At 50.6% G+C, this 15141-nt stretch overlaps 2 protein-coding genes across 3 annotated transcripts in view; both read right to left on the minus strand.

Moving 5' to 3' along the window:
- C5AR1 (complement C5a receptor 1) overlaps positions 1 to 6050 on the minus strand; it is a 10059-nt gene extending 4009 nt beyond the window's left edge. The window contains exons 1-2 of the mRNA XM_029924337.1: positions 6043 to 6050; positions 2098 to 2188 (exon numbers count right to left, since the gene is read on the minus strand). Of these exons, the coding sequence (XP_029780197.1) occupies positions 2098 to 2188; positions 6043 to 6050 (99 nt within the window). The remainder of the gene's footprint in view (positions 1 to 2097; positions 2189 to 6042) is intronic.
- Positions 6051 to 7001: 951 nt separating this feature from the next.
- The window catches only part of LOC115281231 (binder of sperm protein homolog 2-like), a 9949-nt gene continuing 1809 nt past the window's right edge, over positions 7002 to 15141 (minus strand). Inside the window, exons 2-5 of one of the 2 annotated variants that reach the window (XR_003904179.1) lie at positions 13109 to 13144; positions 10083 to 10223; positions 9833 to 9946; positions 7002 to 7115 (exon numbers count right to left, since the gene is read on the minus strand). Coding sequence is in view for 1 of the 2 variants with exons in the window: in XM_029926554.1 (XP_029782414.1) it covers positions 7109 to 7115; positions 9833 to 9980; positions 10083 to 10223; positions 13109 to 13144 (332 nt within the window). In the remaining variant the exon portion in view is untranslated. Of the gene's footprint in view, positions 7116 to 9832; positions 9981 to 10082; positions 10224 to 13108; positions 13145 to 15141 lie in introns of both variants that reach the window. The other variant, XM_029926554.1, reaches the window with a different exon arrangement.

Raw genomic sequence — 15141 nt, forward strand, 5'->3', positions numbered from 1 at the left:
CCTCAGCCCTGTGGGGCACAAACCAGCCAACTTGGTCCCACCCAGACTGAGCCCCGCCCCCTCTCGTGGCACCAGAGCTCAGGGCTTCTGTGAAGGGGGAACCCCCTGGGGCAGGCCCCTCCCTGGCCGCTGGGCTCCGGGGTGTCCAAGCCCCGCCCCACTGCCCTCTGCACCCCAGGAGACCTTGAATTGGGCCTGGGGGGCTTGGGAGAACTATGGGGCTGCCTGTGTCTCCAGAGCGCCCCACACGCGACCCAGCAGATAGGTGCCCCTGCCTCGCCCGCTTACCTCCGCTGTGTCCCTTCTGTCTCTCCAGATGTGGTTCAAGAACCGCCCGGCCAAGCACGCTAGGCTGCAGAGACCGCCCGTAGGGCCAGGTCGGGGAGCCCCCGCACCGGCGCCCCAAGGCCACGTAGCCACGGTCCCCCAAGGTGTCTCTGCCCCTGCCCCTCCCTTCGTCCTTTTTGCCGCCTCTGGCCCTGACCCCGCCCCGCCCTGGGTCCCTGGCGGTGCGGGCTCCGCCTTCCCAGGGGGCCCAGGCGTCTGTCTCCAGGCTCCGCACAGCCCCTGGACGGCCCTCCCGGCAGAGGCAGCGGAGCCCCTGACCTCCAACCTCAGCCCCGCCCCGTGGACCTGGCAGGGCTCCCAGGAGTGGGTCCCGGCCGCCCGGGCCCTGGCCCCCGCCGGGCCTCACCGCTCCCCCGCCTCAGCCATCTCGCCAGCCCCCGACAGCGTGCTAGCCCCCAATTTCACCGCGGTCGTCTCCCCCCAAGACCCCTTGGAGGGATCCCCTTTCCCCAGGATGGCCCAGTCCCAAGAGGGAGAAGAGCCTGCAGAAGTCAGAGACTCGGATTCTGATACTGAGTTTGTAGGGGACTCTGTCCCCAGAAAGCCAGGCAGTTACCACAGGGCCAGAGGGGACTAGGGTGTGGTTGTCTGGGCGCACTGTGTCCCCTAGGCTGGAGGGTCGCGCGGCGCCCATCACTCCTCTGCGCGGGGCGCACACCCCCGTTCATCCCACAGGTGGCATTTTGTGGTCACTGTGGTCACCCAACAACGCGCTGCTCAGAGGTGTCCTCGCATTTAGGGGCATTTCTGTGGGTTCCCAGGTCTCCCCCCTTGCTCCCAGCGTCCTTTGCTTCGCGGCAGCTCTGACCGCTTCCTCCGCAGGCCTGAGCAACCTCACTGGGAATTTAATAGAAATTGCATCAAATCCATTATTGCTTTGGGGATGAACTGATAGGGGACTTTCCAACCTAAGCACGTAACTTTGTTCGCTGGACGCTTTACACAGACTCTCCACGAGATGTTATTTTAACCTCAAAGGTCTTACGTACATCTTTATGGAGGGTGATTTTGTAGCATTTTTATCTTCGTTGTGCCTGCCTTTTCAGATGATGTTTAAACTTTTATTTTTTAAAATGTTTGTCCGGTATATAGGATTCAGCTGCTACAGTGATTTTGTATCCAGGAACCTGGTTTAATATTTTTAATCCTAATGACTTCCCAGGACCTCATTTGGGGACCCATAGCTTGGAATTTAATAAAGTTCATGGTCACCTTGGAAATGTTTTCCTGCAGAGCCCGCTGGTGTTCTCCCCTTCTTTGGTATTCTGATGCACCCCTCCCAACTTTCCAGGAGAAAACCCCTCACCCCTTCTCTCTGCCCCTCTCCCCTGCCCCTCCCTCTGCCTCCCTCACCCCTGTGGCCGCCCTGGCCCCCCGGGGTCTCCCTACAGCTGGCTCCCTGGCCCTGCCCTGGTCCCATTTAGCAAATGCTCCAATCCTCTTAGACCAGGCCGGCCTTGGCGGGGCAGAGAGAATTAGATCAGATTTGGGGAGGGGCACTCATGTCAGGCCCTGGAGGGGAGTGTGGGGGGTGTGGGGACAGAGCCAGGATGTAGCGAAAGCCCCTCCTTATCCGACTGACCCTGGTGGGGATGTAGACACAGACCACCAACCCCCCACCCCAGTCATCCCCAGAATATGCAGGGAGAAATCTAACTTATGCAGGGGGAGCGGAGACCCGGCCGGAGAGGCCCTGAGGACTTCCTGGAGGTGGCCAGGGAGTCGGGGTCAGACAAGATTCAGACTCACCCACTGGGCAGGGGGAGGGAGGCTGGTGTCCCTGGGCGCCTGCAGGCGCGAGTGGCAAATGGTCGGGATTTGTAACAGTGGAGACCGGCTGCTGCACAAAAAGTGAGTGGATTAAGTCACAGGGACCCCTTTCATCCTTTTTTTTTTTAATTATTATTATGGTGTTGTTTGTTTATTATTAATAGTTCATTGCCAAGTTGGTTTCCATATAACACCCAGTGCTCTTCCCCACAAGTGGCCTCCCATCTTAAACTTTCCAATTCCCTTTTCCCTTTAATCTAAGCTGCCCCGGCAGCCCTGCCCCCTCGGAAACCCGGAATCTTCGCCATCCCCAAGGGAGTTTTCCAGGCTTCCCAGAGTCCTGGGCTGTGTCCCGACCATCCCCAGTAGAGACCCCTGCACTTTCCGCTCAGCTCAGAAAGGAGGGGGTGGGTGCCGACTGCTCTCTGTGCCCTTCACAGAAGTGCCAGAGCAAGAATTTGTTTTCTTGTCGATTGCAAAAGAAAATTAGGGCAGTCAATCATTCCAGTATATGGCTGCTTGGAGCGCCTGCTGATCTAGTGTCCGACCTGAGCGTCCTTGGCTCCGGGTATGATCTCACCTTTTGTGAGTTTGAGCCCCGCCTCTGGCTAGCTGCTATCAGTGCAGAGCCGCCTTCAGATCCTCCATCCCGTGCCCTCCCCACCCCTCGGCTGCTCACTCTTTCTCAAAACTAAACATTAACATTGTTTTTAATTAAAAAATAAAAAACCCCAAGTATATGGCCAATCACCACTGTCGATCTGCTGGGACCCACGGGGATCCCTGTGATCCAGATCCATCTTTGGTGGTTTTCAGGGTTGTCCTTATAGGTCCATTGGTAACTGTGCCATCAGCGGTCGAAGGAGGTCAAGCGGAAATCTGGCGAGACGGGGAAGGAGGGGGCCATTTGCCAAAAGGGACAGGTAGTGGGGGGGGGGGGCGTCTCAGCATCAGCGGGCAGAGTGGAAACCCAGTTTGAGATATCCAGGGAACAGTGCAGGGTATGTTCAGCCTGTCCCATTGTCCTGGAGGACCAAAGTGTGGGAAAGACGCAAAGGACACAGCCACTGTGGGGGGTCTGGTGGAGTGACAGCAAGTTTCTAGTCTCAGTTCCCCGGGAGCTCCATATCTCTGATGAAAATATGGGAGTCAGAGAAAATAGAAGAGGTAACCCATTAACCAGCAGCGGCAAAGTGAGGCTCTGAGTGGTGCGGAGGACAGAGCACTGTTTCAATGGGACACAGTCGTCACCTGAGACCCAGGTGTGCTGGTGGGAGGGCAGGGGGGACATGTGACCCCTCACCTGGGTGAACCTGTCACCTGCTCACAGGAGCCCCCGCCCCCCGCCCCTGTCCATCTGGCCATAGCACCGAGCTCCCTCGTACTCCAGGTCTGCCAGAGTCTCTCAGGTCCCTGCAGGGTGCTCCCCTTAGGGGGCATCTCTGACACCCCCTTTTCATCCAGATCCCTGATTTCAGATTCAGTGCGGCTGGCATTTCTCAGTTGCCCAGTGATGCTCTTGCATTCGGAAGTACACTTTGGGAACCACTGCTCTAAATCATGGTTCTCACACTTTGCTACCCATGAGGGCCACCTGGGAGTTTTAAGGGTGCCACCCCCCTCCCCCGCCCCCACCAATGAAGCAGTGTCTCTAGGGGTAGGACCCGGGCACGGGTATATTTTAAAATTCTCAGGCAAGAGGCACCTGGGTGGCTCCGTTGGTTAAGCGTCTGACTCTTGATTTTGGCTCAGGTCATGATCTCATGGTTTGTGAGTTCAAGCCCCGCATCAGGCTCTGTGCTGTCAGTGCAGAGCCTGCTTAGGATTCTCTCTCTCCTTCTTTTTCTGCCCCTTCCCTGTTCATCCTCCCCACTCTCAAAATAAATAAATAAACTTTAAAAAAAATCTCAGGGGATTCTAATGTGCGCAGCTTGAGATCTGTTCTCCATCAGGTCAAATCCTGCCGAGGAGCAAATGCACTCAGGGAGTTGAACTATTGCTGTCATTATTAAGACCAGACTTTATTTCAGTAAAAGAAAATTCAAAATGGCTACATCTGAGGCGCCTGGGTGGCTCAATTGGTTACGTGTCTGACTTCGGCTCAGGTCATGATCTCACAGTTTGTAAGTTTGGGTGTCGGGCTCTTTGCTGACAGCTCAGCGCCTGGAGCCTGCTTCCGATCTGTGTCTCCCTCTCTCTCTCTGCCCCTCCCCCACTGATACTCTGCCTCTCAAAAATAAACATTAAGCAAACTGAAAAAACAAAACAAAATGGCTGTATCTGATTGTCCCTTTTGTTAAGATCTATCTGAAAAAACCAAGTGCCACGAAAAGAAAGGTTTTCAATGGTTATTGTTTTTATAGTAAATGAACACAGTAGCCACCAGTGGTTTTGCTTGTAAAAAAAATTTTTTTTTAATTAAAACCAATGTTTTTCACTCTTTACCTGAAATTCCTCTAAAGAAAATGCCTAACAGGAAATAACTCTAAAGGTTTATAGTGCAGCATTGAACTTGTTAGGTGAGCCATGTGCCTAGAGGCACAGGTCAAATCAACATGAGGTTCATTTAGGAATGCCGGGAAGGGATGGGGGAGGGGAGGTGGGGAAAGACTGAAACGGGGTGTGCACAAACCTGTTGTGACGCCTTGAGGCCACCAGGGGGCACCCACGCACCACCGCTTCCGAGTTGGACCTTGGGTTGGGACCTTGGGAGAGGCTCTCCGCGTTCAATGGGAGAAAAGCCAGAGATGACATAACGTTACACTTGTTTCCATTAGTATAATTTTAGGCTGAACCCATATCGCTAGAAAATACTGATTTGGCAAGGATTTGGAACCGTGGCTGGTGGGAATTTAAATGGGAACAACTTCTTTGCAAAGGAGTTGGCCATGGTTCTTACATTGTGACGCACACACAACTTCCGGTCTGGCAGTCCCGGCCCTCAGGTGTGACCCTGACAGAAACGTGCACCCAGAGATGTGCAAAAAGATACACTCAAAGGTGCATTAAGAATTATAAACCTGCGGCGCCTGCGGGGCTCAGTTGGTTAAGCGTCGGCTTCTGCTCAGGTCATGATCTACCGTTTGTGGGTTCGAGCCCCGCATCGGGCTCTGTGCTGACAGCTCAGAGCCTGGAGCCTGCTTCGGAATCTGTGTCTCCCTCTCTCTCTGACCCTCTCCTGCTCGCACTGTGTCTCTCTCACTAATAAATAAAAAAAATTTTTTTTTCAAAGTTAGAAAAAAAGAATTATAAACCTGCTGCGGTAGGTGACTGAGTCGGTTAAGTGTCCTACTCTTGATTTCTGCTCAGATAACGATCTCGTGGTTTGCGAGATCAAGCCTTGCATCCGGCTCTGCGCTGACAGCTCAGAGCCTTCTTGGGATTCTTCCCTCTCTCTCTCTGCCCCTTCTCCATTTGTGTGCGCATGCACGCGCGCTCTCGCCCTCTCAAAAATAACTAAACTTAAAAAACATACACAAACACAAAAAAATTATAAACCCAAACTAGAAACTTCCCAGATGCCCATCGGCCACATAATGGGTAAAATGAGTTGGGGGACATTCACCGCGTGGAGCACTGTGCGTGAGCTCCACTCTGGGCGACATGGTGCTGAGTGCAGGGAGCCAGACGCTGAGTCTGAGCTCCGCAGCTGCGCTTACGGAGAGCACAGGACTTGAGGAGGGGCTGCCTGCTTCCCAGAGTGACTCCCCACTCTGCATTTCTGCTAGTGCTCCGGCCGGAAGTGGGTGCCCCTTTCCAATTCTCAGGTTGTCCACCTATGTTACCTGGGGAGGGGTGATTAGGTCTGGAGAGTGAAGGATTATGAATGGGCGCTTATAAAAGAGGCCCCAGAGAGCCAGCTCCCTCCCCCTTCTGCCCTGTTCAGAGGTGGGCGGGCATCTGTGGCCGGGAGGGGACCCTCACCTGATCATGCTGACGCCCCCATCTCAGGCTTCTGGGCTACAGCACCGTGAGAAATAAATTTCTGAGGGAGAGACAGAGCATGAGCGGGGGAGGGGCGCCTTTTTTTTTTTTTTTTTTTTTTTTTTTTACCTAGCTCCGGGAACAAGTACCCAATTTTATTTCTGCCTTCTCCCCCAAACATCTGAGGCACTCGGCCCCACTGAGCCAGGACCCAGGCTCCTACTTCCCTCAAAGTCCACACCGCTTCCTGGGGCTTCCAACAGTTCATGAAAATTAACACTCCAGGATTAGGGGGCTCCTGGCCTGTAAGCTTCCGTGGAGACATTCTTCATTCCTGGAACAGCCCTCACACAAGAAGGCAGGAGCTAGGAATAGGGCTTTGGTGAATGAAGATAAGCAGGATGACCACCCCCATCCCCCACAGCCCCTTCACACCTTCCAGGGCCTTCTCTGGCCAAGTCCCTGCATGGAAGGGAAGGAAGAATTGGAAGCAGGCTCCAGGCTCTGAGCTGTCAGCACAGAGCCCCATGCGGGGCTCGAACTCACGAACCGTGAGATCATGAACCTGGGCCGAAGTCGGACGCTCAACCGACCGAGCCCCCCAGGCGCCCCTGAGATGTTTCAGCTGTAGACAGAGGGGCTGGTTGCACGTGATGCTAAGTGCCTCTGAATTGTTCACATTACAATGGGCGATTCTATGCCATGAATTTTACCTCAAAACATAGGAAGTGTATATTATACTTTAATTTAAAAAATTGTGAGAGAGGAAGCCTGAGTCTGAGAATGTCCCTAACTCACCAAAGAGATACAATCAGCAGTTCATCAGGGCCTTGATTTGAACGCCAGCTCTTCCCCACAAGCATCCCGGCCCGCTCCCCACCCCGCACGGCCAGCATTGCCCCACGGCCACCAAGCGCTGGCTGCGCCTTTGTTTTCAACAAAAGGAGCCAATCCACACAGAAGAGACATCAAATCTTTATTGGTCGCAAGGATCAGGAACAGGGTATATTTTGAGAGGCAGCGGATGAATCCTATAACATCTGTGCCTTCCGGGGCCAAGACTTAGCTAAAGACTGTGGGGAAAACAGCAACAAGTCAGAGGTTAGGATAGTATCACAGTCTATCAGCCTATCAGTCCCCAAGACGAGATGATTTGCTTGCTCTCGATGGGACATCTGGTCTACCCCTAGAAACCAACTAGCGTGAGTAAGCGGAACAGGACAGAAGAGCATTGTGGGTTGGTGGCCTCGGAGACTTTAAGGATCTGTCTCTCACTCTCATATTCAACGTGCCATTATTGCTCATTTTTAATTTCTTGGTTATTTAACACAAATTACATCATCTGCTATTCAAAAAATATTAAATTGGTAACTGTCAGTGTTCAGAAAGTTGAAAATGGGCAGTCTAATAATGTTGATGGAAGGTAATTTGGAAAAACCTAATATGTAACACACACTTGAGATTCCACGCCACTATTCTAATAAAAATAATTTTAAAAAGCCAGCCCTTAAACACTCACTTAAAAATCAATGTAGAAGGCACCTATAAAAGACAGACAAATTAAAGGCACCTAAGTGGCTCAGTCAGTTGGTTAAGAGTCCGGCTTTGGCTCAGGTTGTGATCTCACGGTTTGTGGGTTCGAGCCCTGCGTCTGGCTGTGTGCTGACAGCTCAGAGCCTGGAGCCTGCTTTGGATTCTGTGTCTCCCTCTCTCTCTGCACCTCCCCTGCTCATGCTCTGTCTGTCTCTGTCTCTCAAAAATAAATTAAAATATAAATTTCAAAAATATTATGGAATGGAATTATATTATGCAGTATCATTATTGGAACTAAGTATGTATTCCTATTTACTTGGCTGCGAGGAAGGTCAGCTCCAATTGCACAGCCTCGCGGTGGCCCGCATGGCGCTCACTTTACCTCTTGCTTTCTTCCTCTGAATTGGCCTTGATTTTTAATTGATTAATTCTATCGCTGAAAAGCCAGTTCTTTTTATTAGCTGTCTTAAACTTTCTGGACCAAGGCAGCAAAACAGAAAAGAAGGAGGGAGAAAAGAAGGGAGAGAGAGACAAAACACCTGTTTCTGGGAACCCAACCTGCTCTAGCCCTGGGATTGGCCTCCCAAAGCAGGAGTACACTGGGGATTTGGAGCCAGATCCCCCCCTAGCCTGGGATGCCGAGGAGAACCCCGTCATTAGTGGTGGGGGAAGAACGCAGCGTCAGGCGCAAGGTGGCGGTCCGATGGCTAACGCTCTCACTGGGGTTGAACTGGGATCGTACCCCAGTAGAGGGGCACCCACTGGCTGGTTCAGGGTGTCAGGAACTTGGGAAGAGCCAGGCAACAGTAATTCTACAAACAGGGGACTTGGATCACCGTAATACCGCACGACTGATACCCTATTGTCAACTAACAAAAAGCTGCAAGTGAGTAATAGGCAGTTGAAAGCCAAGGGTGGAGAGCTCAGAGCCTTCTGGCGTCTCACCAAGGAGTGAATCTGTAGACAGACCTAGGAGTTAATAACTGTTGGCCAAGCTCCCAAAACGGTTCGAGGACCAGCGAAGTCGGTTGGGGGAAACCATGGGATCCGTCGCACGTGGAGCATACAGTTGCGACCCACACAGTTGCTGTGCATGGGTCCCCAACATGCACCGTGACTTTTCTGGAAGCCCAATGAGAAAAGTCAACCCAATCACAAGTGTGGCAACGTGGTTAGGGAAGAAGGAATCACTCAGCTTAGATTCAAATGAGGTGCCCCGCGTGGGTCTTCTGGTGTCACTGGTGCGGTGGACAGTGACCCCCAAAGACCATTCCAAATTAATGGCGGCACAAGTTTTGACAAAACCACAGAGCCATGGGGTAGAAACAGATACCGGCTTTAGCCACCACGGGGTCTGGGCTAGGTTTGGGGCTTTATCTCTTGCCAGCTGCTGGCCTGGGCACCCTGGCTCTCAATGCCTGTTTCCACCTTCACCAAATGGCAGTTTTGATGGGGAAAGAGGTAATGAGTGGAAAGCTCATAACCGAGTGTATAGTAGGGGCTCAGTTAATGGGACCAGTTAATAAGTGGTCTCTGCACAAAGCTTCATTGACACAATGGGACTTGACGCTGCCGTGGGTATAACTTAGCGGTTGAAGCCTTTGTTTCCTCATTTCTTTGCTGGCATAATGACACTTGTAATCCCTCCTGAGGTCATCGCGAAGGTTAACTGAGATACTGTGGGACACTCGATACAACCCTTCAAGGACACAGAGATGGCCGAGCTCTTGGAGGCCTGCTGACCAGGATTTTCTCCTCCTTGTGTCTTCTTTTCGGGAACCAACCTCATTCCTTTATCCTCATGGGGTAAAGAACAGATCATTCCATCCAGGGGCCAGCAAGCTAGAGCTCAGAGGCCAAATCCGACCCGTCATCTGTTCCTATGACCTGTAGCTGTGAGCTCTTTCTTACGTGACACGGTTAACTGAAAGGCAGCTGATACTTTGTGACACCTGACAATTATATGAGCTTCAAATTCCAGGGTCTATAAATAAAGTTTTATTGGCATACACCTATGTTCATTTTCTTTTTATTGCCTGTGGCTGCTTTTGTGCTACTTGGCAGAGTTGAGTATGTGAGACACCGTAAGACTTGTGAAGTCTGAAATATGAATGGGCCCTTCACAGGAAACATTTGCTGACACCCAGTCTAAGCCATGACTGGAAAATATAGACCCCAGGCTTCCTTTTCCATTAATCTAGAAGGTCCTCCACTTTCAGAGACCCCTCCCTACCCCCCCCTTCCCCAGCGAGCTTACTTGTGAGGAGAGCATTTCTTCCATTTTCCGTCTTTGTCATAATTTTTTGTCAGAGAGCACCAACTCCAATTCAAAACATAGCCCTTCTTGGTGCATTTGTGAAAGAGTTTTCTCCTGTAGAGGAAGGGGAAGGTGCACTGGGGGGGGTCTGCAGAGAAAGGAAGGAACGGAAGGGGAAATACAAACACGGCAAGTTCTGGGATCGGTCACTGCTGAACTCGCCACGCACGCCCAGCCCAGGCACGCTCACCTTGCCCGGTGCAGTACCTCCACCTGCCTCGGAACTTCTTGTCAAGAGAGCACCAGTCATAGTTGCTGTGGACAGAGGTGCAGGTGTAGTAGGTGACGTCACCATACACAAATGGAAAGACACAGGTTCCGTTAACAAACCCTGGAAAGGAGGAAACACACATGCCGGGTGTGGGGGCCAAGCTTGCAAAGGGGAACTGACTTTCCAGAATAGTCCGTCCCAACTATCTGTACCGTGCTTGCCCACCTACCGCTCCGTGTCCACATGCGGTGGGGCATGGGACACAACATATACGTGAGCAGGGGTCCCACGCCCCATCTCCGAAGCCGAAATTCTGGAGCCTTTCTTATAGACTCTTTTCTCCCTCCCTCCTAGAAAAGTCTGAATCTCTAGCCAGCCAAAGCGTGCTCCTGAGCGTCTCCCAAGCTTTCCACTTCCCTCTAGGCCTTCGTCACCACCTAGATTAGCACTTTGCCTTGACTGTGACATTTCCGGATGCCTCCAACCTCTTTCTGTCCACTTTCCACACTGCAGGGGGATGTTCCTTCTTGAATACTAGCCTGCCCTGCCCCTAATCTATTACTGTCCCACTGCTCTGTGGCTCAGAAGCAGCACCGAAATGGCGTATGATATTCTGCCTGACCTTGGACTTTCATGTCTCATGTTGGACCCCTCTTCCTGTGTTTGCTCTGCGCAAGCCTTGTCAGGTGCCTTTGATGTGTGGCCATCTTTCTCATCTCGGGGGTTTATGGACACGATTTCCTCTGCTTGGCAGAGAATACCACACGTGCTTTGCTTAATTACCCTCCTGTTTCGTTCCGCCTAGAGGTGACTCTCCCTGGAACTTTTCGAACATCCAGACTGTGCTAGATCCATTTACATGGCACGTTCTGACAGGTTCCCCTTTCTTACAATCACTCAATGCATAATGACTTGTCCAGAGTCTTTCTCACTTGTCAGAAATGACCCCCGTATCTTGTTCAGTGCTAGACCCGTTAATCCACTGACAGGGTCTGGCACATAATTGAGACTTAACAAATAAATATTGCTTGGCCCTTCATAAGCCTGAAATAATTTTGTTTTTTTAATGTTTTACTTATTTTTGATATAGAGAGACAGAGCACGAGAGGGGGAGGGGCAGAGAGAGAAGGAGACACAGAACCTGAAGCAGGCTCCAGGCTCCGAGCTGTCAGCACAGAGCCCGACGCGGGGCTGTAAGATCATGACCTGAGCCAAAGCTGGAGGCTTAACCGACTGAGCCACCCAGGCGCCCCAAGCCTGAAATAATTTTGATTCAAAATTAACTTATTTAGAAGTTATTTATTATTTATTGATAGATTTTATTTATATTTATTATGTAATAGTTGTGATAATATTTATTAACAATATATTGGCACTTTTATTATTTTATTATTTAAATTATTATAAATATATAAAAATATAACATATATTTATATATTATATTATATATTTATTATTTAACTATATTATTTGTCATTATGGTATTTGTGTGATGTTTTATTTATTTATTTGGAGAGAGAGGGAGAGGGAGAGAGAATCTCAAGCAGGCTCTGCGCTGTCAGCCCAGAGCCTGACGTGGAGCTCAAACCCACAAACTGTGGGACTTGAGCCAAAATCAACCAACAGTTGGGCGTTGAATCAACTGAGCCACCCAGGCGCCCCAACAATTTTTATTACTTAGCATTAGTTATTAGGTTTATTATTGATTGGTTGTTATTATTATGTACTTATGTAACATAGCTCACTCTCTGCAGGACACATTGTGCACAGTCTACAAGCACTCCCACGCTCACTGATACTCCCGCGTCAGTCCAGTGGACAGGGTTCTGTCGTTAGGTTCCTGCTACGCTCAGGGAGCTTTGGTCCTCCACATGCAGTCCACACACAGAGACCCTGCTGCCCACTGCTCTGAAAGTGACTTCCTCTGACCCCAAAGTCAAGAGGACTGAAGGGCCACACCTTCCAGCATACGCTTCAGGCCATGTTGGGTCAACCCCCAAACGAGCACTTGGTGATTGAAGTAGTTAAAAAAAAAACCAACTTGGAGCATCTGGGTGGCTCAGTCGGTTAAGCGTCCGGCTTCGGCTCAGGTCATGATCTCACGGTTCGTGGGTTTGAACCCCGTGTTGGGCTCTGTGCTGACAGCTAGCTCAGAGCCTGGAGCCTGCTTCGGATTCTGTATCTCCCTCTCTCTCTGACCCTCCCCTGCTCCTGCTGTCTCTGTCTGTCTCTCAAAAATAAATAAAAAACATTAAAAAAAAACACAACATTTTGGGACTAAAATTTTCCTTTCACTGGCTTGACTAGCCCACGAAATGTTCCCACATCTCCATTTCTCTCTCAAAGCCCCCACTTTCATGAGCTGTAGGTTGAAATTAATTGTCAGTTACCCAACTCTTGCAAGAACTGAGACACTGAGGCCAGGTCGCCAATGGGGAGCACATGTGGGTTCCATGACACCCTTTCTAACTTACACACCAGGTGCAAAAGTTCACATGGATGATTCCATTGACATGAAATGTCTAGAAAGACCAATCTCTAGAGAGAGACAGTCGACCATGGGTTGCTTGTGCCTGGAGGTGGGAATGGGTAGAGCAAATGGGTACAAGGGATCTTCCTAAGGTAATGGAAATGTTCTAGAACAGGAGTGTGGTCATGTTTATACCCCTCTGCAAATTTACTAAAAGTCATCGAAGGGGACACGTAAACAATATGGAGGATATGCCTCCACATGGAAATAAAGAAGAGAATCCACAAATGCAGATGTTAGTTCCAAAGGAAAGAGAGTTCTTTTTTGAAAGGGCAGGAGGACATCTTGGAGGGGTAGACTAAACGGGATCTTGAAATAGATGATTTGGTTTGTCATGACCAAGGAGGGCCTTTTGTGTCAAAAGATGAAAGAAAGAGCAAAATGGCAGCAAGGGCGAAGAGCCTCAGGAACAAGATATTGTTTCGGGGTGTGGCTGACATATAAGACGATAACAAATGAAGAGACGTCTACTCACCTTGAAGAGCTGGATTAGGTACACGGGAGCTAAATTCTGAAAGAGAAAAAGTGGGTAAAATTTAGACCCCATCCTAAATACTCCATTCCTACACTAATGACCATGAAAAGTATCTTGAAGAACATCGAGCCAGCTGTCCACGCGTCATAGAAAAACCGGTGCTATCACATTTTGGAGGTCTTTCGATCACTTCCGATGGAAGAGGCTGTCTCACATCTGCCCAAGAAAGTCCATGAACTCACGTATGAGCTCCAACTCTTCCCAAGGTCTTTCTCGGAGCCGCTTCGAGTACAGCCAGTGTCACTCAGTTTCCATCCAACCAACCAATACGATCAACCAGTGGGAATGAAATTCCACCAGTCTGAAGGTCCGAGGGAACCTTCTAGCTTTGGGGCACACGTCAACACTTCAGGGAAACAGCCTGTGTGTTCAGTGCAGGCTCGATAGAAATTTTGTTTTGTCGTGTCTCACTTCTTTGAAAATTTCGTTCTTTTATCAGCCCTGAGCCTGTTCTAGGGCGTGAGGGTCCTGGTAGGCCCACCAGAAAAGCCAAGTTAGACCTCACTAAAGACTAGAAGGGAAATACGAAGACTTGTTAACCAGTAACATTGGCTGATGCCGAAAGCTTCGTCGCTATGATCCAGTCACTGTCCTCAGTTGACCTTCACGAGAGCCTCAGGAGAGGCTGTAAGTTGGAGCTCTCTCTGCCTCTCCCTTCCCCCGAAAGTTTACTGATGAGAAAACAGGAACAGAGAATCAGGGGACCATCAGCTGGTGGGAACAGGTCCAAACTCTGAGAAATCTGACTTTGGAGGCTGCGTTCTGAATGTGACGTTATCTTGGAATTGTCACTCACCTCTGCAAGTGACTTAACCCATGAGGCCCACTTTATCTCTGATACAATGATGCCGATCCGTGGGTTTGAATGAGACTCTGAATTGGGAGCCACTCTGCGGTGCGTCTGGCATCCGGGTTAGGGGATCCCGGCCCTGATCTTGAGCAAGAAGCTAACAAGATGTCACCATTTTTGAGGGCATGGCTATTGGGTGGTTTTCTAGATGCCCTCTTTTGTACTTAGTGACGTGTGCCATTTATCTTGTGGACACTATTGCTTGCAATGCCCCTGTAAGGTTGGGATTATTATATATTATATTTATTGGCTATATATTAACCATGACCTCCATTTTGTAGAGGCGGAGATGGAGGCTTAGAGAGGGAAATCACTTCCAAAGTCACAAAATTAAATAGTTCCGGTACTCAGGCTCCAGAAACAGCCTCTCAAATGATCCTGCCTCTGGGGGCGCTGTTTCTGACCCCCTGAAGCCCTTTGAGGCTGCCACAAAGCTGCCCCCCACCTCCGCTAGTGCTCTTGGTGAGTTGGGATCATTTTACATAAAAAGACGGTGCTGACATTTTGCCACCAATGCCGGGGAGTTTTCTCCTGTGTCCATCACGGCCGCTCCTGGCTTTGCCGACGCGGTGGCTGGCGTTCACCCCCCTCTCCTCTCCGCTGTCTGCAGCCCCCGCAGGTGAGAGAGCAGAGACTTCCACCTTTCAAACCCTGGCCACAGTCGAAAATGGGTGCAGCCTGGGCTCACGTCCAGCTCTGTTTCCAGGGAACGGGCTATTTCTTCCAGACCCTGCTGCCCCCAGAGATGGCTTTGGCCGTTTTTATCCACTGATTCCGCCGAACATGATGAAGTCCTTACAGATCTTCTGTCACAGTGCTTTAGGTCATTGTCACATCAGACTCTGGCCAAACATTACTATTTTTACCATTTGACTAATGTTTTAGACCCCTCCCCCTCCTCCCCCTCCCCCCTCCTCCTCTTCCTCCTTCCCTTCCTCCTCCCTCCTCCTCCTCCCTCCTCCTCCTTCCCCTCCTCCCCCTCCCCCTCCTTCCCCCTCCTCCTCCCTTCTCCTCTTCCTTCTTCCCCTCCTACTCCCTTCTCTTCCTCCTCCATCACTTCCTCCTCCTCCTCCCCCCTCCCCTCCCCCACAGCTCCTGAGAAGCCACCACCTGCAGTGTACAA

The sequence above is a fragment of the Suricata suricatta genome, chromosome 16 (genome assembly GCF_006229205.1).
Source record: "Suricata suricatta isolate VVHF042 chromosome 16, meerkat_22Aug2017_6uvM2_HiC, whole genome shotgun sequence".
NCBI lineage: Eukaryota > Metazoa > Chordata > Mammalia > Carnivora > Herpestidae > Suricata > Suricata suricatta.